Source organism: Salmo salar, chromosome ssa29 (genome assembly GCF_905237065.1).
Source record: "Salmo salar chromosome ssa29, Ssal_v3.1, whole genome shotgun sequence".
NCBI classification, from domain to species: domain Eukaryota; kingdom Metazoa; phylum Chordata; class Actinopteri; order Salmoniformes; family Salmonidae; genus Salmo; species Salmo salar.
Window position 1 is genome coordinate 17,503,687 of NC_059470.1, and position 24,587 is coordinate 17,528,273.

Genomic DNA, 24,587 nt, shown 5'->3' on the forward strand with positions numbered 1-24,587 from the left:
TCCAATAAATATTGAGGGTCTTATTCTGGTGACATGATTGATTCTTGGATGCCGTTTAACAAATACAAATGATTTCGCTCTTTTGCCCATAATAATCTCATAATATAGGCTATACCCGCACTATATCTGCTGTTGGCTAGGGAGCGCGCGTACCAAACCCATCAGTAGAATTGAAAATGTGATGGAAACTGATTTAACTTGTATATTTTTTTCAGTGCATTAATTTTACCACAAGATTAATTTTTCTGTGCGGTACGTCATCACGCACAGCACAGATTTATCTGCAACAAGTCCGTTTGATGGAAACACGTCTCTGGTGGGCACATTTGCATATTATTTTAATGCAGATTTTAGAATATTTACATGAAAATCTGTCGCCACTTGGATGGAAACCGAGCGAATGTCACCAATGCCTTCTGGCTGGCTGCAGTCAACCTTTCATTTCAGAAAATGTAAGAAACGCCTCTATGCTTGCAGCAAATGTCTCAGGTGATGCTGCTGTGCTTTATAATTACTTCCCAAATGAGTAAGTCAACATTGCATAACAAATAGAGTCCCTGTACCATCACAATAGTGCTATGTTGACTTACTCGTTCTGCAGAGAATGTTTACCTAGCTGCTGCCCGCAATTGGAGCAGCCTACTACTTTTGATTATCTAATATATTCAATCAGTCAGTTACACTGGACAGTGATAGATGTCAAACCCAAGGCTGCTGCATTCACTTATGTGAGTCCCATAGGGCAGTTTACACTGAAAGCGTTTTTCCATCCCAAAACTGTATTTCAAATAAATACATGTTTTGCAATGCACAAAACATGTAATCCAGCATGCAACCCACCTGGACCCCTGTCCCCCAACCCACAGCTTGAGAACTACTGCTATAGGGTGATGCTAGATCAGCGCGACGATGCCCGAGAGGAAACTATTGCCAGAAAAGGATTATGCTAAAGGATTTTCCTGAAATCACCCTACTGTACATGGGTTATGAAAGTTGTCATAAAGGTGTACCCTGTGTGTGTGTGTGTGTGTGTGTGTGTGTGTGTGTGTGTGTGTGTGTGTGTGTGTGTGTGTGTGTGTGTGTGTGTGTGTGTGTGTGTGTGTCACGTCACAGCATGCACTGGTCTGCTGACATAATCTTCACCCGCTCCAAAACAGGATTACACAACTGTCATTGTCCAATGGGTGCCATCGTGTGAACACTTCAACTTTCAGATCAAAACCCACAATGCACTGTGCTCTGACTCACACTCTGTTTGGATTGGTGGAAGGGGGGAGAAGACAGAACTTGCAAAAAAACGGAATATATTACATCAAACAATAGTGAAACATAATGACACTTTTACAGCATAATCTCAAGACAAAGTGTGTTAGAAACATACACGGATGTGATATGCCAGGGTTGTTAAGGGTTTTCGAATATGAGTGTTAACTTCCGAAGTCCCTTTCGAGGGTCACTAGGAATGGCAGTTGCAATGCATTGCATTTGATGAGACAGTAAATGTTCATTCATGTTTATTAGAACTGAATGTTTTGTCACAACATTCAGCTTGAAATCCATGGCAATGCAAAATGAGGGCTTAATCAATGAAGCCCTTCACCATTCAAAACAGATGACAGCTGGCTTAAAATGGGGCAGCAGTATGAGATGGGTTAATGTCATGTATAGAACCATACACTGAGCGCTGTCCAGGTTGTGTGCAAAAGGCATGCTTCTGCTACAACGACTCGAGCTTCCTAATGCTTGAGCCCAGACTAATCTTAAAGGGACTATGGTTAAGGATGCAATGGGATTTACTGTACATTGATTCTAAAGCCTGCTATGGCAGGGACTGATTGTGTTGGGAGGCCCTTTGGCTCCACCTGCCACAACATTGATGTATCACCCATTGACTGGCAGATACTGTAGGTTATAAGGTTATCAGGCTAAAACACAGTAGATGGGCCATCTGAGCATCACTAAACATGTGCTATCTGTTTTTAGTATGCAAATTGGTGTAATAATATGCGGATCTTCTCCTACTGTACGTATTAAATATTTAAAGAATATATTTATTTTTGTGATTAGTTCACTCAAGTTTATTTGCATCCTACTGGAATAAATACCGGTTGACTGAACATCACCCTGTGTTTATTTCAACACAGAGTCACTGTCACAACCTCAATGTGGATCGTCCTCTTGGGTTTGTTCTGACTTTTCAAGGTCATCACCCGGCGCTGATGGTGTCTATTTAACACTATAGCCTGTTGTCTCTCTGGCTCATCTGGTATACCTTGCCGATCTCCCCATTCTGGTTGGGGATGGGCGCCACATTTGGCTTGTTCTTGGAGAAGGCGTACTTGTGCTACTACATGATGGAAATGTAGTCGTAGCCGGTTCCCTGGTTCAGAGTGGCAATCTTCCTGAAGTTGTGCGCCATGTCAGACTGGACATTCTCCAGGAGGATGCGGATGTGGTTGTCACGTCGTTGTGGGTCTACTCGTGGTTGAAGCCCAGGGCGTGCAAGCAGCTCGTCCTTGGTGGTGCCGTGGTAGACAGCCCGGAACGTGCCAGAGACACGTCTGGGCGTTGGCGTGACAATCAACGTAGGATTGACACCCTTTGAGGGATGGACAGGTAGTCTCTGGGGTTGTTACGCTTCACGAAGTTGATGCAGGAGAAGCCGGCGAAAGACTGCAGACCACGCTCGATGATGGACCTCTCTCGGGAGGAGTACCCGTTGGTGACGGTGTAGTGCATGTAGACCATGCTGTCGCTGGACTTGGGCCACATGCAGCCACGAGATGTGCAGGGGTCAGCGTCGTTGTCGTAGGCGATGTCATTCACCACCATGGGCTCGCTGTGGATACTGACAACGTCCTTGTTGGCCTTCTCCAGCAGCATCGGAGGCAGAGAGCTCCTCTTCCTCGGCCCAGGCAGCCACCACAAGCAGGGCCAGAGGGCCCAGAGTGTACTTTAAGGCAGACTTATCAGCAAACAACCTTTCGGGGAGTGAAGTGTAGTTTGTTTAGTGGTCCAGACACTGCACCTTATATAGTGCAATCTACAGTGGAAAACTGTCCAGCGACAGCAAGGTCTACATGCTCTAAGCTAGATTAGTGGCCCCCTCATGATGGCGGTGGGAAATTTTGGTTTTAAAGTTAATTTCCTGCAATTCTACACATTTTGCCATGGCGTGTAGAGAAAATGTTGCAGGTTTAAAGCAATTTTTCTGCAGTTCTACACATTTTGCCATGAGGCAGAGAGAACATTTAGCAATTTTATAACACATTTCCTGCCATTCTACACATTTTGCCATGACTAATGCAATGTTAATGATATATGGTTGAGACTGACTACCAAAATCAATAGGGGCCTCATAGAGTTCAGGGCCCCTGGGCATGTGTCCTGCGTGCCCGGTCAGTATTTAGCCATGATTACTACAAGTTTAGATAGCTGGCAAGACTAATTTACCAATCTAAAAATTGTTAGCTGACATGGCTGACATAACCACATTTCGGGAACTTGCACCTTGTGTATTCTACTATTTTAATTCTGAACAGTAAGTTGAGACCTCGACTGAGTAAAAAGAAAAAAAAATGTTTTAATTGTTCAACAACAAAAAATAATGTATGCCTGGAGCCGGCCCTGTCAACATCTGGAAACCACCCTGAAGCCAATGTCTATCATGATTTAAGTCACAGAAGACAAGCATTGCACTCCAAGTCCTTCCTGTTGCAGATCTTTATTTCATGAAGATGGTTCCCACTCTCACCCCACAGGGTGATATAATATGCAGCCATGTGAACTACAGTCAAGCAAGCCATTGTCTGGAGAGTAGGTGAGCTTGTATTGTTTAAATGGTTTGTACAGTATCCTACCAGCTTCCTCTTTGAGTTCACTTTCTCTCTCTCTCTTAACTTAAATCACACAGACACATGGTGGTTGAACCCTCACAAGATGAATCCTTCCTTCATTCATTCATCCACTCTGTGTTTCCTTCCTCTTTTTGGATTCCACATGCAAGCCTTCCTAAGTGTATTTTCTACATAGGATTTTTCCTATTTCTGGGAAGTCAGATTCCATGTTTTATAAGATAACCTTTTGAGGATAAAGCTTTAATCTGAAATCTGCTTTACAGATGTTTGTGTTCATCTACTTTGCAGTTGCTTCATTCATTAATGGCATGTGTGTTGTGAGCTAGAGAGAGAGACACAGAGAGAGAGAGAGTAAAGTATTATTTACACCCTTTGCATAACATTTACAACATTTGTGTGTTGATAAAAATAAGTCAAGAACAAGAAACATGGGAGCTCATTAAAATTGGTTTCAGATATTTTAATCACATCAAGGCCAGTTACATAACAGTAAATTAATGACAAATGAGGTGAAAGTCAAGTTCTCACCAGTGAATATAAAATAGCAATTACATAATAATATACTTTTTTACTTTTTACAGATTAAAAAACCTATACAGAGCAAATATGACAATCACATCAATTGAATTAAGCTAAAATGATTCGTCATGGAGCAAATTAGTCTCTTACTGCACCCTCCAACCTGTCTCTTTGTACAGTATATAGCCTTCCATAATGATTAACCTGTGTACACAAAGGGGCAATACATTTAATCAAAATGTAAGTATAGACTATATAAAATCTCTTAGCATCTGGCAGCGACCTAATGCTAACTGAACTTGACTGGTTGGATTTGTTCTACGTTCGCTGCGTCTTTGTATAGGGCCTATAGCCTAGCCCCAGTTCAAGCTATTTGATCATTTTAAAACCATCATAATACAACACAGCACGGACTTATTTATGGGCTAGTAAACAAAATAACACATTACTTTACAACATTAAAACTCCTGGCGTATCCTTCGAATGAAACCACTTAGAATAAATGCCAAACGCACCATTCAAACCAAGTTGAGGAGATAGTATATCCAGCAATAGTTGACTGTTTAAAGGTGGTTTTGCGAATCCAAAACGATTCCAGGTAATTGTCCAAAGGATATTTCAATGGCAATATAATTTTCCTAATGCTTGCTCCAAATATCCTTTCCATTTCGGACAGCGCTCGACAGTAAAAATCTCCCTGCTACATAGAGATTTGTAGTGTGGTGCTTCGCGTGAGATCCCTCCCCTTGTGCTGCTCATAATGTCTCTCTCTCTCTGTGTGTGTGTGTGTGTGTGTGTGTGTATGTGTGTAAATGTGTGTGCGCGCGCAGTCTGTTTGCGAGGCAGTTGCGTGCGAAGAGCTCGACATGTCATTCAGAGGAATCCGCCACCTGAAACGCGAGGAAGTGAAGGCGACTCAATTCGGTATAAAGCATCAACCACATCTGCCTCGAGCTTTGAAAACATCAGTTCAGAGCTCTGGTAGACGTTTGCTGTATCTTCTCGAGGAATTATTATTGTTCACGTAGGAAGTGCCGTCTATAATATACCCATTCAATTTGAATGACCAATCTAACATTATACTGGAATTAAGTAATATTGACAGACCTTCTTGGTAAGTGTTTTAATTTGATGTTTTTTCTTTTTTTGTTGTTCCAAGTAGCCTTTTTTAAAATGACATTCAACGTTTTATTATGCTACATAATTTATGTATTTGATACGAATCATTTTAGTGAGAGTTGGCAGCATAGATTTGTCTATGAATTTGCGCCTTTCATCATATTTACGTTTCACCAGTGTAAACAAAATATTGACGGTCTTTATAACTGTTTAGGACATAGTTATGCCTTTATCCTCTATTCTTCTGGCTTTTCTTTCTGATTACTCGATCTTGATAGCATCACTAGACTTCTATGAACTACTTTAACATAATGTACTGTTTATGGAGTTCATTCGGCTGTTCATTAAACCTTTGGTAGCTTATGTCATATGTGGGACGCTGAAAAGTTTTCTCCATCTTCTCTGTAGCGCACCTGTTACCTTAACAGAGCGCAAGACGATGATACCACCGGGAGACTGCATGTATGCGGGCAGGAAAAGAAGGAAGCCCGTTCAAAAACAGTTAAGAATCACAAGTTTTCTCCATAATATTCTAATATTTGACGCATGTTGAAAGTTGTTTTATGGATATTATGTGTATTTTTCTCCTACTTTTTTTTGCTGTTGTGATAGCCGAATAGTAAAACGTAGTTTATTATTTGTGTGATATTTTCGTATTTAAGTAGCATGCAGATACATTAGCTACTGTTATACTACCAACCAAACACTGGACGTTTTTTTTAAGCAACATTTGTAAGATTTGCAAAAGTTTGGACGAATTTAAAATGTTACAGATTTGCTGAAGTCATATTCATGCTATGACATATCGAATATTCACATGGCTTTGGGTTGAATTATATGTAATAGATATAATCAGTTTGGATAAATTAATTTTATGTAAAGGTTACTTTTGATATTCAGGTTCTTATTCTTATGGACATACTATTAGTAATATCAGTGCCATTTGCTGTTTTTTAGTGACAGCAGGCAGGAGTCGTTTGCAGATTATTGTGGTTGCTTGTGGTTCCAGACTTTTTCAAATGTGATGCATAGTTAAAATCACTTGTAGGAAACCTGATGGTTTCAAATGTTAGCCATAGAAAAAGACCGTATAGGCTAACCAAGCTAGCCGTCAGCTACTGTAGCACTTAACAGTTCAAATGTTAAACAGCAACAACAGGTTTCAGTGAGCTACAATTTATGTCAAATTTGAGAACACTATATACAATCATGTAATTCAATTTTAAATGAATCTCAATCAATGATCTACATTGCTTTAACAGTGTGACGGTTGACACAAACGTGAAACAACCAACCATTTGGACTAGTAAACAACAGTGGCGTGACTGGTTTAATTGAAGCGCTGGGTTTGCTTGCAAGAGAGTCAGGGGGTAGCTAGCTGACAGAAATCAGACTCCTAAGGATGCAGCACTGTTGATTCAACGTACAGTTGTAAGGCAACCAGCTGTAATAGCTTTGTGAGTTTCCTCAACAACATTCTCAAAGTCACAATCCTATTGCAGCTTGTTGCAGTTGTACATTGAACCAAGTCTCTTTTGAACCACGAGGGAGTTCAGCTGACGTTACCTCTACCTTCTCTTCCCGTTGACCAGGACCAATGCAGGGAGGAGATAGAGTGTTCAGCCAGGGGACAGCGGTAGTAGTAAGGGAACCTGTTGCACCCACGCAGTGGAGATCTGAGACGGGCACCACCGAGATGGTTCGGGGTGGTGATTTGAGTCACTGGACAGGCTTGGGTGATGCTTGAGGCTATCAACCCATCTGTGTCTGTAGAGGTTCTCTTAAGGGTCGCACACATCGCACTGAATGTGGATCTCCCATTCGTCTACCGATCGTTCGGCGTGCTGTTGACGTCTGACTGACGTCATTTTTGCACGATTCTATATGTAAAATCGGTTTGCATTCGGTTCGCTAGCACTCTTGGCAGGCAAACGTGTGTTCAAGCCCTTAGAGTTAGTATTGATTATCTGACACTGGCAATGCTGTTACCCCCTGTGTGTGTGTGTGTGTGTGTGTGTGTGTGTGTGTGTGTGTGTGTGTGTGTGTGTGTGTGTGTGTGTGTGTGTGTGTGTGTGTGTGTGTGTGTGTGTGTGTGTGTGTGTGTGTGTGTGTGTGTGTGTGTTGAGTGTGTGTGTGTGTGTGTGTGTATGCAATTGCTGAATGAAACATGTATGTATATTGACCTCACATATTGCACGTTTCACTATATCAATGTGTTTGACTGAGTCAATAAAGATGACTCTAATAAAACTCTTCAAAGAATATGAGTATCTTTTAATGATTTACAAAATGATTCCCTGTTTATATTCTGTTGCTACAACCATAACTCTTGGCCGTACTGTACCCAAAAGCACAGTGCATCTCTCCGGTAACAGATGAGCCTGACAGATATTTTAGAATCAAACAGCTACCAACCCGTCACAATAAAAGACACTCAAATATTCCTGTTGTGTTTTCACCAGGAAACCGGCCACGGTAAGTGAGAAGTCCAACCCGTCAAAGAGGCACCGGGACCGCCTGAACGCGGAGCTGGACCGGCTGGCCAGCATGCTGCCCTTTTCCCCAGACATCATCTCCAAGCTGGATAAACTGTCCGTGCTGCGTCTCAGTGTCAGCTACCTCCGGGTCAAGAGCTTCTTCACAGGTAAGAAGACGCTTCGTCCTCCCCCAATGCCTTACAGGGAGTAGAGACTCACCGCAGAAACTACAGTACACTACAACACAAGACACAGCACAGATCAGGTGAACCACACTACACTAAACTACACTATACTACACAGTAAGTGTATGTAGTCGACTGCAAAATATAGATCTCGGTCTGTGTGTGTGTGAGTGGAGATACATTCAGCAGTACATTCAGGAGAACTGTTCTCTTTTTAGGGACAGACATGAAGTCAGAGATCTCAGCTCCTGGGCACGGTGTGACAAACTGAGAATATATCCACAGTCTTTTCAGTAGCAGCCTGGGAGCTTGTGTGGTTGCCTGGACCTACAATTGAAATATCCTGTTCAGGGTCTCACACTTGTTACACAAACTGTGTTAGACACATGGTTATTCAACATATCCTCAGGCATAGTTTTAAGAACATTCTGGTTGTAAGAAAAACTCAAAGTAAATTGTCATTTAGCACACAAGTGCATTTGAACAGGTTATTTGATGTTCATTTGCAATATTTAAAATGTTGGTTGGCTTGACAAGGGGTAATCAATGATAATCAATAATCAATGGTAATCAATGTATATATTAAATATTCTAGCTTCTCTCCACTACTTTGTCAACAATCAACATAACTCTCCACTATCTTATACTGTAATGTTGTACAAATAGTTTTCGGGCTTATCGTAACTTTCCTCCCTTTTTCTTGTTTTGCCTCCTCTTTTCTGTCTATCTCATGAGCTGTCTTCCATCCAGGTCTTGGCTATTTTTATCAGGGTTGGGGTCAATTCGAATTGAGGGCAGTCAATTCAAGAAGTAAACTGAAATTTCAATTCAATAATTGAAAACTGACATCTATTTTCAATGACTTCCCAACAAACTGAAGTGGAACCGATTTATTTCAAAAGTTGTTTGATATTTTCTTTTAGCTTTCTAATCAAATCACTTCCTTAATTGACTGCCTTCAATTGATGCCAACCCTGATTTTTATGCTCTGGACTTGATTTTTATACTCTGCACTAAGTTACACTGAGTTACAGAGTGTCCCTCCAGTAGAGTATCAACCAACAATCTGGAATACTTTAAAGTGGGGAAAGATGTTTTCCTCTCTGCCAGATGACCTGATAATGTTCGTTCTCTCTTTTAAGTCGTTACTTTCCCCTCAAGTCTCTTGCGTATTCAAACAATAACGAAAACAGGCGGGTGCGTTCCAGCAACATCTATCATCAGTGTGTTTTTGTGTCTGGCTCTTTTCGCTCTCTCTATTCCCTCGTTACTCCTCATCCACAGAGCGTTCAAATATTTATGGGGCACTTCAGAAAAAGACCTAAAAACATTTTGTGGGCCCGTGGCCTCCATGGCACTGAGGTCAAAACAAAGCTTTCAGGAAACAGCTGAATGAGAGAGAGAGCCCAAGCGAAACACGTGAGAGAGAGAAAGAGAAAGTGAGCGAGATTGGGAGAGCTCAAATGAAACACGAGAGAGAGAGCGAGCGAGAGAGCGAGCTCAAACGAAACACGAGAGAGAGAAAGCTCAAATGAAACACGAGAAAGAGAGAGAGAAAGAGAGAGAGAGAGAGAGAGAGAGAGATCTAAAACAAAACACATGCTCAACCCCAATTCTTTTTTTGCCTTTATTATGAACAGGGATTCTACCTGCTGAAGTGTGAGTGGGGCACAGGGGCAATGAACATAAATTGCCTCATTCAAGGCAATTCCTTTGAGGATGCAACAGCAATCCCAATCACATCAGTCCCTGTTGGGCTTTAGAATGGATTGGGGTGAACAGGTATACTGTAGTCAAGTAGAGAACGATTTGGCTGGAATGACCAATTAGCTTGGAGGAAGGCAGGAGCAGGACTGATGTACTCTGTTGTCCTTTTCTCTATGACACTGAAGCAGGGTCAAAACTCACATACCCTGATGCACTTCCCTGACCTCTCAACTCTTTGCATGGTGGCACCTTTCGGGCACCCTTTAACCCCATTAACCTGACCTAGAGGGCAGTTTATCCATCACGCAGATCACAGGTGCTAAGGCTGTTAAAAGTGCCAGTGTGAGATGAAGACATGGTGGATTTAATGGATTTGATCACAGAGGGACCAGATCTCATCAAAGCAACATACAGTAGCTTGGAAATGGGTCCTAACTTCAGTGGTGGGCATAGTGAAGAACTAATCATACAAAGGAATCGTTATTCTAATTTAGCCTGTTCTTATCTGTAATATATAATACATGCCATTTAGCAGACGCTTTTATCCAAAGTCACGTACAGTCATGCATGCATACATTTTACATATGGCTAGTCCCAGGAGTCGAACACACTATCCTGGCGTTGCAAGCGCCATGCGCTACCTACCGAGCTACAGAGGATTGTAGTCATGGTGAGCAGATTAGATGCTTTGATGCTTAGGTCTATTTAATGAGATCAATTATATTTTGGCATTAAGCATTTGTCCTCCTCAGATCTCGATCATTCTCTGAATTGAATCTAGTCAGCTCTCATTTGTTACATGACTTCCTCGTAAAGACAGCAGGAATAGAACCACACATAAAAGTGACGCCTTGTGCCTGCGCTATCCTATTATATCTAGTGGTTTATTATAGGCCCCAGTCAGAATAGAAGGGTGCTGTCTTCCTTCCCACCACTAGGGGGACTAGAGGTCTCAGAGGCAGGATCAGGAGGGAGATGAGGATGGGGGGTGTACAGATGGGAGGATGACTGGAAAAGACAGAAACAATAACGACATATCTGGGCCGTATCCACAAAGCATCTCAGACTAGGAGTGCTGATCTAGGATCAGGACCCCACCTGTCCATATAATCTTAACAATTGTTATCTGAAAGGCCCTAGATCAGCACTCCTACTCTCGGACGCTTTATGGATACGGGCCGTGGTGTCTGGTTTTGGCTGGATCAGGAGACAGTGGCTGATAGCGGTTATTCTCATACCAGGGGCGAACTAGCCATTTGGCATTTTGGGCAATTGCCAGATGGGCTGGTCCATTTTTAACATAGTTGGCTTGTCTTATTTGGGTTTTTTACGCAAAATGGTAATGTTCTGGCTAATAATGGGGCCTTGAGGAAGAAAATGGGCTGGTGTGGGGGCCTCAAAGAAGAAAATGGGCCGGTGTGTAAGAAATGCCAGGGCTGATTTCTGACCCCTGTCCGCCCCTGTCTCGTACCATTGGGTGGAGCAGAACAGAGTATACAGTAGTAAAGAGTGTAGTGTGTACAGTTGCGTGCAAATTTACCCTAAGGGCCTAAGGGAACTGGATAACCCACAATAATTGGAAAATGTTATAAAATATTGAGGTTTTGTTTGTATCAAGCCTATAAGACCTATTGGCATTATGTGAGTGTAGAATACATACGTGATACTTACAGTATATACTGTATACAGGTATATTGTTTAATATACAACAACCTATTGGTTACTGTTCAATTTATATGTTAAGAGGTCATGATAGCTAACCACTGTGTAGTGCAGTACTCATTTAAATCAATGCAGATTATTTCCAGTGCTCTTGAGGACTGTGATGAGCATGGATGTCTGGTATTTGAACTTTGAATGTGTGTCGACTAGATCCATCTATCATGTTCAGCTCTCAGGCCCTCTCCAAGGATTCTGCCTCTAAGGTAGCTGCATGGTTGGAGGCAGTACAGTTGACTACATTAGATCCAGATAAAATATGGTTTGACTAAGTCGGCATACAATAGAATCCTTGTAGATTCCAATTGTATATCCTCACTGAAGGAAGTTGAACAGTATCCAATCCTGTCTCCCCCATGGGTTTGTGAGTAGTCAATAACTTGTGTGCCTCGACATAATGCAAAAGCTTTAGGTTACAATGAAGCCAGCACTAAACCTTTGCAGACATTTGCAGAACTGGAAGCAATCAACCTACGCTCAACGTAGCTCCTTTCTCTGTGTTTTCTGCTACACAAATCATAAAAGCCAATAATGTTGCCTTCGCTGCCCCTATGTATGGTTAGGTAAGTCGTATTAGCCTTGATTACACATATATCTCAGGTCTCTAACCTAGTGGCTCCCAATGTTTTACTTTCTGACCCCGCTGAAGCCATTTGACCTGCCTGTGACCCAATAAATAGACAAAAGAATATGTTAAGCCTTAACCCAAAAGTCACTGACCATGACCCACTATTTGAGAACCACAGCTCTCCCCTCCCCTCCCCTCCCCTCCCTCCCCTCCCCTCCCCTCCCCTCCCCTCCCCTCTGTGAGCGTGTGTGTGTTTATTTGTTAATTTGTTTATTCGGATCCCCATAAGCTTTTGCAGAAGCAGCAGTTACTCTTCCTGGGGCGGAAAAAAATAAATAAAAAAAATACATGACAAATTACAAAACACGAATACATTGATAGACACAACTTTTAAATAGAACGATATACAAGCAACACAACAAACAAATTATATAAACAATACAATTAAGAGCTATATGTGCGTGTGTGTTAGAGTGTGTCTGTGTGCGCATATGTTTGTGTGTGTGTGTACGTGCGTGCGTTTATATGTTTACTCTCATCTACAACCTCCCAGTGTTTACAATGTTTTAATTAAAGCAGATTACAGCACCGTATGAATCTGCCTGGGTTTTAGACACCAGATTGCTGTGTCTGTGACAGGACCTATCGTTGGGTCTCTGTTTGTTGTCAGAGCAGTGAGCTGTAATTCCCCCGCCGTGTTTTAATGGCGGGTCACAGCCGTGGGATTTCAGTGTAATTAGTCAGCTCTGGGTTTACACTGCAGATTAAGTAACCGTTCTCTTTTGTCTTCATGCTTCCATTTATTCCCCCCATGTATTCTATATTCCACTAAGCTCCTCACAGTCTATCCCACACGACAGGTCTGAGTCCTTTCAATCTCAATCTCTTCAGTCTCCAATCACACAGGAATGTGCTTAACGCTGTATATTAGGAAGGGTAATTGAAGGGTAAACCCAAATCATTTGTAGGACATACACTGCCTCGGTAAAGATAACAATAGATGCATATCCCTGGGTTTTTAACGTGAACTAACAGGTTTGCCAAAAACATTCAGCGTAATAATGTTCCAGCATGTTTGCTAAGTAGTATGTTCTAGGTTGTGCTAGCTGCACCAATGTTGTGGGTTCACATGTACAGTCAATATACTATATAATGACTGTGCAATAAGGTGCTCTTGATAAGAGCGTCTGCTTTATGACTGTAATGCAACATAACGTAGCAGGAGGGACCAATAGAAACCCCCAAATAACTCTGCAACTTCACCAGTGAATCCCCAATGTTCCTGGTCCACTGTGCTATCCACTATCACGCTACCTCTCAGATGTTATTTATTTTCCGTTATCAGGAAGTCAATAGGGCCTGTGATGAGGATCAGATGGGTTCAGTCCTGACCCAGTAATGAAGGACAGGCCCATCTGCTCTCCTTTCTCTCTTCTCCTCTATCAGTCCTGGGGATCTAATCCCTGCTAACGCACTGCAAGCTTCTGAAAGGCTGCAGGAATGGAAAGTGGCATATACTGAAGAACTGGAGGATCATTGAAATGGCTGTATTTTAGAGTCATACGATTTGAATCCAAGGCAAGACACTTATGCCATGTCCTGTAGTTATAGAATAACAATAAGTTAAGATAAATAGTATCTGTGGAACATAATGAAAAGTGTGATAGAATAGAGGGATGTTAGTTTCAAGTTTTATTAGTCGTATGTATGGAATACACAGGGTGTACGTCGTCCAATGAAATGCTTACTTGCAGGTTCCTCCTCGACAATGCAACAACAATTAAAAAATATAAAAGACAAGAATACGAACATAAAGTAAATGTCTCAGTAGAATAGAATAAACATTTTTAGCATAAGTATAATACAGGAAGGCACAATTGATGGTCCAATATTTCCATGTGTACTGGGGATGGGAGGGATGGGGGGATGGGGGACAGTGTATGAACTGTGCAGTATAATAAGAGTCTGGTAGCAGCAGTTGTGATGTGTGTTTATCATGAGTGTGTGTGTGTGTGTGTCTGCCTGCTGGGTGCACTAGCCTAGAATTACAGTAAAACATCTATAGTATGTGTATTGTTTTTACAGTGCAGAGAGATCAGTGTGGCTGTGTGATGGGCTGTGTGGCTGTGTGATGGGTTGTGTGATGGGCTGTGTGATGGGCTGTTTGGCTGTGTGATGGGTTGTGTGATGGGCTGTGTGATGGGCTGTGTGGCTGTGTGATGGGTTGTGTGATGGGCTGTGTGGCTGTGTGATGGGCTGTGTGATGGGCTGTGTGGCTGTGTGATGGGTTGTGTGATGGGTTGTGTGATGGGCTGTGTGGCTGTGTGATGGGCTGTGTGATGGGCTGTGTGGCTGTGTGATGGGTTGTGTGATGGGTTGTGTGATGGGCAGTGTGGCTGTGTGATGGGTTGTGTGATGGGTTGTGTGATGGGCTGTGTGGCTGTGTGATGGGCTGTGTGGCTGTGTGATGGGTTGTGTGATGGGTTGTGTGATGGGCTGTGTGGCTGTGTGATGGGCTGTGTGACGGGCTGTGCGATGGGCTGTGTGATGGGCTGTGTGGCTGTGTGATGGGCTGTGACGGGCTGTGGGATGGGCTGTGTGATGGGCTGTGTGGCTGTGTGATGGGTTGTGTGATGGGCTGTGTGGCTGTGTGATGGGCTGTGTGACGGACTGTGTGATGGGCTGTGTGATGGGCTGTGTGGCTGTGTGATGGGTTGTGTGATGGGCTGTGTGGCTGTGTGATGGGCTGTGTGACGGGCTGTGTGATGGGCTGTGTGATGGGCTGTGTGGTGTGGCTTTGTGATGGCTGTGTGAGGGGCTGTGTGAGGGGCTGTGTGATGGGCTGTGTCATGGGCTGTGTGATGGACTGTGTGATGGGCTGTGTGGTGTGGCTTTGTGATGGCTGTGTGACAGGCTGTGTGATGGGCTGTGTGATGGGCTGTGTGGCTGTGTGATTTCACAGCTGGGAAGTGTGAGACAACGTTACAGTGCAGAGAGAATGCCACCCACACTCTCAACTCTAAAAGATGAACAATATCTCACAAGAGACCCCTTACCCACATAAGAGTTGCTCTGCTCAACCAAATAATGGTAAACAGTCCTAAGTGTATGATACTTTCTAGTTGCTACTTACTCAGAAAGACCATGACATTATTGTATGTGTGTTGATGCGAGGCAAACAGCAGCTGAAATATGACATAGACATAAAGAAGCATTAGCCATGTCTGTGTGCAGTGCAGTGCTGTACTAAATAACCACTTCCTCCTCAGCACCCAATCAGCATGCCTTGCTACCCAGGCAGAGCATTTCCACTTCCATCTGTGGGCTTGGTAGTCAAGCAGTGGGAGGATGGCCTTACAGACAATTTGGACTGCCAGCCAAGGTGTGACTAAGGCTTATTTTGACAACGTCTGTCACCGTCTCTCTTCTCGCCCCGGGCGGCGCGCCGTGCTCCTCGTGGCTGACTGATCTGGTTTCCCTTTCGCCCATCGTCAACCCTACGGGGCCTGGCACATTGGACTGGCACTCACCCACACCTCCTCCCTGACACTCCCTCCTCTGGACAAGGACAGGCATAAGGCAGATGGCTGGGACCTCCTGGGACAAATGGGACCTCCTGCTGCGTCAAGTTTTTTTGCCATCTCTGGTTATATCTGTCACTGAGGGTTGATCAAATACAAGCCTGGGCATGTTCGCGTTAGTGTCTCAGCTGGCTAACAATTATCAATGCAAGATAATCTTTTCATTTTCAATTACTCTGTTTCCGGCCTCTCTGAGATACAGCGCCCATGTTGAAAGATTCAGACAGAGTTGTGAAACCTAATCCAATCTAGAGATGTGATAAATTTAAGCTTGGCAGCAATCTCTGCTTCTTATAAACTTCTGATAGTGCTGCTGGGGATGTCTGACGGAGTCACACAAAGCGTTAGTGGATTTCTGAAGTTCCAATGAAAACACAACAATGATTTATAGAGATATGTTTGCGTTTCTAATGTACCCAGTGCTCAGAGAGCATCCATTGTGCAACGTGGGACTTGAAGTCTGATTGAAGTCTGTTTGAGCTCCCGTCATTCTAAACCGAATCAGAAGGAACTGCAAAGGGCCATATTGCTTGTTTAGGATGCGTTTCCCCCTGTAATTAGATTGGGTCTTCTACAGTCGTCATGTGCTCCCATTAGGGACGAATAAGAGAACTAGTCTCATCCAGTGAAAACTAATGGTGTTCTATGACACAGAGCCAGAGCAGTTCAGTTCAGTTCAGTGCATGACGACTGTATTGTGGTATCACAATAACAGTTGTTTAGTCTGACTGCCCTGTGCTCTTCAAGAGAGTGTACTATCATATCGAAATCCCCTAGGGCCACGTGCACACTCCTACACTCATGCATGCACGCGGGCGCACACGCGCCCACAAATCCCCAAACGCACACACACACACACACACACACACACACACACACACACACACACACACACACACACACACACACACACACACACACACACACACACACACACACACACACACACACACACACACACACACACACACACACACACACACACACACACACACACACACACACACACACTATCACACAAAAAAACCCTGTCTCCATCTTCGTTCCTTCCTTACATAACAGGTTGGATGTCCGTCACCACAGAGTTACTGTAAATGTGTGGGATGAGGTCAATTATATTTCTATGCGTTACATGGTATATCAAGATGTTTTAAAGGCCTCTATATCGGATTTCACACTTATTTTAACCTCTGGAACATGTGTGTCATTAGATCCATCTGTCAGTGTGGCTCTGTTTTGTGTTGAGAGGTTCAACAGCCTGCATTATGTACACTTTATCTGTGATAATCCTATAAAATCTTTCCAAATGTTGTTTTCCAACCTAATACAGATGTAGGATCTTAATTTGATCACTATTCTGTTGCTGAGAATTTTCTTGCACTGCAGGAAATGCAGATGAGCTTTGTGATTTACATAAATGCACTGAAAACAGTATTGCACTTTTCATGCAGTCTACTTTTGGCAAGTTAATAGCCTAACCACTAAATGTTCAAATCCTGTTGCTGCAGGATTATTTTGCTGTGACAATATAGGCCAAAATAAGATCCTACATTTGTACTGTAGTCTGAGGAACTTTGTCAATATTTGTACTTTTTTAGATCAGCATGTTGGCTTCGCACGCAGACTTGTTGACATTGCGCATAGTAAATTCAAACCTGGCTGTGTGCCAGAGGGAGTTGTCTGTGGAAACAATGTGATGTAACTAAATGTCAGGTACTAGTTGACATGAAACTAAGGACTGGGCCTTCCTGCCACAGTGCAACACTTTGAGGAAACTGCTTTGGTAAGACATGTCTGCCTCTTTTGTCCTCAGCACTATAAATGAGCCAAGAATGGGGAAGAGGATGGCTACAGGAACCTAAACCTCATGCTCAATGTACGTCAGCAATATGTCGGGCCCTAGACGGGCTCCGGTTTTAATCACGCCACAAAGGCCCTTGTGTCCCACTAAACTTTTCTACCTTGAGGTCGTCAATCAGGAAGTTGCCCCATACATATGAAACCTCTGGTCAGAGAAGTCCCTTAGTTTAGCACTATAGAGTGCAATGATGCGTCAACATGTTGTTGACATGTAAGCTAAGACTTACAACAGGAGATTTCAGACAGTGAAAGTCTGTAAACTGTGTCAGTATTTTCCATGGGGTTGGTGGGCACAGGATCAAACATGTCTCCACAATATCGAGATACTGTACAGTACATACAATATACACTGACTGTACAAAACATTAGGAACACCATTATATAGACTGACCAGGTGAATCCAGGTGAAAGCTATGATCCCTTATTGATGTCACCTGTTAAATCCACTTCAATCAGTGTAGATGAAAGTGAGGAGATGGGTTAAAGAAGGATTTTTAAGTCTTGAGACAATTGAGACATGGATTGTGTATGTGTGCCATTCAGAGGGTGAATGGGCAAGCCAAAGATTTAAGTGCCTTTGAACGGGGTATGGTAGTAGGTGCCAGGCGCACCGGTTTAAATGTGTCAAGAACTGCAACGCTGCTGGGTTTTTCACGCTCAACAGTTGCCCGTGTGTATCAAGAATGGTCCACCAACCAAAGGACATCCAGCCAACTTGACACATCTGTGGGAATGATTGGAGTCAACATGGGCCAGCATCCCTGTGGAACGCTTTCGACACCTTGTAGAGTCCATTTCCCAACGAATTGAGGCCGTTCTGACGGCAAAAGGGGGTGCAACTCAATATTAGGAAGGTGTTCTTAATGTTTTGTACACTCTGGGTACAGACTCACAACACTGAACAAGGGATAACAGTTGAAGTGTGCCGTAATGTTTTATCAATTAGTGATTGTGACAAGTTGAAGTCATCCACCCCAAAAGTTAATGATGTGTGGAGTCGCACATCTTAAAAGCATTTAGAGAACAAATGTTTCAGTATGCCGTGCCGTCTACATGGTTGGCTAATTGTGTAAATGACTAAAAGAGGCAACAGAGACACCAATCTCCAGACAGATAAAGCATACTAATTGACCTTTCAATTGGTGCTTGTGACCAAACTGCCACCCAACTATTGTGTCATGGTGATGGAACAATAAAACCAGACAATAAAGTCATCACTTGAACATTTATCCCGATCCCACTACAAAGTAAAGACTGCAACCCTTGTAAATCCAGTACCTTGTGTGTCTCCTGTAGATACACGGTCAGATATTTTGCACGCGATATATTGCGCCCGGGGGATCCTGCGGTTTCCACGTATCGTAACAGTTGAATGTCATGTGTCAAAACAGGTCTGACGAATTATCCAAAGTGACGAGCCGTTGCTGCTGTGCTGCGGTGTCAGAGAGGCACAGAACAGAATCCTAGCTAGGTTGCCTGTGGCCGCATTCCTCTTCATTCCTCATCCTGCTGATTCCGTTCCACTTTTCTTCCCTGTCACCCCAAACGTTCTTCAGAAGACAAAGGTCATTCCTGCCTATATCAAACATTTTTGTCTTTTGAATTACTGTAACGTGGACTCTTTTCTCATGGTGTTCTGACCTCCTGTATGTGTACATTCTGTCTCGTGCATAGTGAATGATGCTACAGCATGTACATACATTCAGAAATGCTCTATTATATGCTTTTAGTGAGTCTTATAACCACCTAGAAAGCGATAGCGGGGACTATAAATGTGATCGTGATGCATTATAAACGGGTGTGGTTTATAGAAAGGCCTACTATTGTCTTCCTACAGCTAACATAACCCAGTGTGTCCAATCCAATGTCCGTCACAATATCTTCTTCCTCTACAACAACGGACATCAGATTGCTCATCTTTACATCTCTCCCGATTATCCCCTGCGAGGGAACCTGAAGATGACCCGAGCCATGTATTTAGAGAGTTAGGAAATGTACATTTCATGACACGACAACATTCTATGACAGCCATGTTAGCTCCCTATTTCCATAACCTGGGGAATATTTGAAGGATTCTGTGTATCTGAATATCTAGAGTTAGAACAATATTAAACATTGTAAAAAGGTTTGCTGAACTCCGTAAATGCATGGCTCTGGTGATGACGAGTGGTCCCCTTTCTTCCCCTGAATGAAGGACGAGGAGTGTTGTTGAGGCTCTGTGATTATCAACCCCACTGAGAGAGACATTTTAGTCGTTTAGCAGACACTCTTATCCAGACCACCTTACAGGAGCAATTAGGGTTACGTGCCTAGCTCAAGGGCACATTGATAGATCTTTCACCCAGTCGGCTCTGAGATTTGAACCATCTCTCTCTCCGACAGCTCCTGACAAACCTAAATGCCATTATTGCCCTTTTCTTTGTCGTTGCATACAACGCCGTGGGTAATTATTTATGCATTGCGTGAGAGAGTTATGTTTGCATGAGCAACATAAGTATACGTGTATGCTTATCATGCCATTTGCAATGCAAATATGAATGTTTCTTCCTCCCATTGAGGTAACTAATACGATAATGCGATTCTATTCGCTGAATTGAACATTCACTGCAAAGAGCTTTAACCTGGTAACTCAGCTCTATACAATACCATAAAATAGTGTTAACATGTTAACCTCTTGTATGTGTGCAGTAAGGGTCTGAATGGCAAGCTGGTGTATGTATTTAGGATCCTAATGTCTAATGCGTTAGCCGTTTGAATCAAAGGCGTGACACTCCCTTTGTCTGAGCTGACCTCTCCGCTTGAGTGGCCATTGGCGAACAAAGCCCACAGGACGCCCCCAGGATCACAAATGGCCATAAGTGAATTACCACAAATCCTTATTGAGGGGCCTCACACTGCAAACCGAAAACAGCAAACTGTTACTGTTGAGCAGCACAGAGCAGCACAGAGCGGAGAACACAGAATGGCGGGGTGTTTGTGTGCCCTTCATATGGAACCGAGAGGCCCTTTGTTGGCCCAACACCATTGTTGGAGTCTGTCCTCTGTAATCACAGTCAAGCAGCCTGCTAAGCTCTAAGGTCAGACAAGCGAAATGATGTTCCCCTCCCCTGCATGTCACTTAGGCCTTTATACATCTCAATGTACTGGCAACGAGCTACATAGGCAATATGTAGGAAGCAGCTATTGCTTTGTTTTCCATTTATATAGCAATTCATTCTCAGTTAGCAACTCCTGCTGTTCATTCATTTGTTTAGATTCATGTTTTTGGGGGGGTAATATGAATTTGCACTCAACAAGGTCTTCAAATGTTAATCAGCTGTTATAAAAAGACAATGTTTGTTATGACAAATGAAATGTTTATTGGGCTGTTAGATTTGATCATTTAAGACTGTAACAACCACATACAAATACCTGTTTTCCTCTGTGTAAGTACACTGTATGGTTTGCAGATGTGCTACTATTGCAGCCATATTATTATTAGTATTTAACTAGGCAAGTCAGTTAAGAACAAATTCTTATTTGCAATGACAGCCTACCCCGGCGAAACCCTAACCCAGACGACACTGGGCCAATTGTGCGCCACCCTATGGGACTCCCAATCACGGCTGGTTGTGATACAGCCTGGAATTGAACCAAGGTCTGTAGTGACACCTCTAGCACTGAGATGCAGTGCCTTAGACTGCTGCGCCACTCGGGAGCCCCATATGTAGAGAGTTCATTTGATAACTCATTGAGACTGTGAAAAACGTGCCTCCCGAGTTGACGCAGCAGTTTAAGGCACTGCATCTCAGTGCTAGAGGTGTCACTACAGTCCCTGGTTCGATTCCAGGCTGTATCACAACCAGCCGTGATTGGGAGTCCCATAGGGTGGCGCACAATTGGCCCAGTGTCGTCTGGGTTAGGGGAGGCCGATTTCCTTGTCCCATCACGCCCTAGTGACTCCTTGTGGTGGGCCAGGCACCTGCAAGCTGACTTTGGTCACCAGCTGGACGGTGTTTCCTCTGACACATTGGTGCGGCTGGCTTCCGGGTTAAGTGAGCAGTGTGTCAAGAAGTAGTGCAGCTTGGCGGGGTTGTGTTTTGGAGGACGCATGGCTCTTGACCTTCGCCTCTCCTGAGTCTGTAGGGGAGTTGCAGCGATGGGACAAGAATGTAACCACCAATTGGGGAGAAAAAGGGCTAAAAATGTGTACTTTCTTTTCATCTTTATTTAAAAAAAAAATGTTTTAAGTGTATTAACCCCTCCACAACCCACCCTCTTCGGAGGACAAATAACTTTAAAAAAAATGGAACGCTTTTTTGCTACATATACATGCATTTTACATATACATTTTACATACACATTTTGCATGCACATTTTACATACATGGTACTTTTATATAAAGCAGTCACTTAACAATAATACTTTACCAAACATAAGCTCTTTAATCCCCCCAAAAAAGCCATTGTTTGACTTGAGTTGTTTAACTTAAACCTAAGCACTTCGGTATTGAAAGCTGTTGTATATGTATTCATCTTATATATTTTTTATCTGATATTTTAGATGGATAAATGTATTGATAATGATATTTAAATGTGTGTTTGCATGTCTGTCCAGTTTTCAGGGACATATAATCCAGCTAAACACCTTTATTTTTCAAAGGTGCATTTAACCATGCCTTTCAGTAGATTTTGGTAATCAAGCAATTAATTACAACGCATCACCAACCATGGACCTGTTGGCAGGAGTCCGGTCTCCCCCCATTGCCAGTTTCCTATATCAGGACATATTAGCTATCACGCAGGATTTCGCCAATTTGAGTTGGGCGCTCACAACGGGCGCACTGTTGGCAGTAATAGGATCCGTTAATGAATAAATCGAGGGGCAAGCTTTTCATTATGGCTGTTCCAGCGAAAAGTAATGTCGGGGTAACAAGGTGGCCCTGGGCATGACCCCAAGTTAGCAATGTGGGCAAAGATTGGTGGGGAAGAAGGGAGCGATTATGGAAAACCGGCCAATCAGTAAAGTGCTGTACTGTACTGGACATTGGGTTACCATGCTGTCACTGGATTCACCAGCCAATGCCTACTGTCCTGTAAATTGATCTGGTTCTATGTGGTAATAGGATGAATTACTCCATTGTACAGTATATGCCCCAGTAACAGTTCAATACAAGTACCAGTTTATCACAAAGAATATGAAGGGAAGAAAGTACCAGTTCTCCTAACATTATCAATATTTAGGAAACACCATGACACTGTAACTCAATACAGATGTGAAACGAAGGGTTGGAGTTGAATTTTTCATTTAGTTATTCCAATATGTTTTTGGGGGGGTTAGGGTTAGAAAGCACCAAAAAATATGCAGAAAACGTTGTTATGTATGTCATTTCCTGGACCACCTGTCTGTGTGACATACTGTATAACACAGAGCAATGGCAACGAAGTGAGTGAAGCAGAAAGTATTTTATTGTTGAACGAGAGAAGAGAGGGAGAGAGAGCGAGAGAGAGGGAGAGAAAACAGAGAGAAAAATTAAACGAGAGAAAGAAAGTGAACTGGAGAAAAAAAGCTAACCCAAACAACAGTTAGGGGATAATAACGAGTGGATGGTTCCAAGCACATAAGGGAGTAATTGTTCTGAATGAGAAGTGGCAGAGGACAGTTACGACTAATGAATGCTCCAGTTATTCGCTGCAGAGCCCTTTGCGTGACTACTCCTTGGCAGGGCTCTCAAGCCCCCAAGCGCAATTTGTAACACAGAAGAAACTAAGGTATGTCTTAAGTGTTTGACAGTAAACAGGGCCACGCCAGGCCCTAATGCTGCAGGATTTACAGCCTCGGCCTCACTAGGCTTTTGAATGACATCACGTCGCTCAGCACTGCAGGGAGATCAGCTTTGAGGCTTTAAATGTCTAAAACTGAGCTGCCGGAGTAAAATAAAACAGAGAAGAGAAGCTGTACTTGAGAGATGGGTAGAGAAGAATGTATCAGTAGACTTCTGATGAAGTGTTTCTCTTCACAAGATGGAGTCTGTGGTGCTTAGTGTCTGCATGGCATTCCTTTCATTGAATGTTTGTGCCACGGTGTCAAACTCACCCTATTCCATTTATATGTGTCTCTTTGAGAACTGCAGTGTCATTTATTATCTGAGCATAAACTAATAATAATGATTTAATTAACAAGCTGATAAAAAAAACAGCTTCAACATTCTAACAGCCAAGAGTTCCAGTTAAACACGTAAAGATTTCATAGTGATATTTACTTATTTATGGGCTGGCTTTGGCACCTCTCAAAGACCCAAAAGGAAATGTGTTTGTTTTCCGTAATAGCTTTTGTCTCATTTCCAAATTAAATAGCACTCAGTTACAAAGCACTGGCATTTTACAGGCCTCATCCCATATGTCTATCATTATAGCAACTGAAATTTAGCTAATCTGAGCTAATGAATTCGGCCCCTATGCCAGTTGTACAGCACTTTGTATTTGGCCTCTGTACAAAGAGCACAAACACTCTTCCCCATTGCCTGTTAATGATGCTTACTGTACATGCATCACCATGGTTTTCTAAGTAAGTTGGTCGCACACCTGAGCTGTCATGGGCACATACTTGAAGTGCCCATATCTGAAATAACAAAGTGAAACCATAGTCTAGCCTGGTAACCCGAGCCTCTAGCCTACTAGCCCACTTTGAAGCAGTTACTGTCAAAATCATCCCTGATCCTAACTTTATTACAGTGAGGCCTAGTGCTACGAATACAGAGCGTGTACAGATCGCTATAATAACTTACTCATGGGACAATGCAGAATGAATGACTACGATATCCAATAATCCAATGTCTTCTTATTGTGACGGAATCCTTGATTTGAATTCGACAAATGTCAACTAACACGATTTCTCAAAAAGAAATGACTAAGGGTCGAGGGCGTGCTATTTTCTTTTAACATTAGTTCATCGAGATGTGCCCCTGTACCAACTACAAACGGGAGCTTTGCGCAAAGGAAGAATTCCATGCCACG

General features: G+C 43.0%; 1 protein-coding gene and 1 pseudogene across 1 annotated transcript in view; one reads left to right on the top strand and one right to left on the bottom strand.

Moving 5' to 3' along the window:
• Window positions 1-2,236: 2,236 nt before the first annotated feature.
• On the bottom strand, window positions 2,237-3,782 carry LOC106590242 (low choriolytic enzyme-like; annotated as a pseudogene).
• A 1,426-nt stretch (window positions 3,783-5,208) lies between these two features.
• Window positions 5,209-24,587, top strand: part of LOC106590294 (uncharacterized) — a 63,568-nt gene continuing 44,189 nt past the window's right edge. Inside the window, exons 1-3 of the mRNA XM_014181143.2 lie at window positions 5,209-5,490; window positions 5,904-5,996; window positions 7,958-8,139. Coding sequence (XP_014036618.2) covers window positions 5,935-5,996; window positions 7,958-8,139 — 244 coding nt within the window. The 5' untranslated portion in view covers window positions 5,209-5,490; window positions 5,904-5,934. The remainder of the gene's footprint in view (window positions 5,491-5,903; window positions 5,997-7,957; window positions 8,140-24,587) is intronic.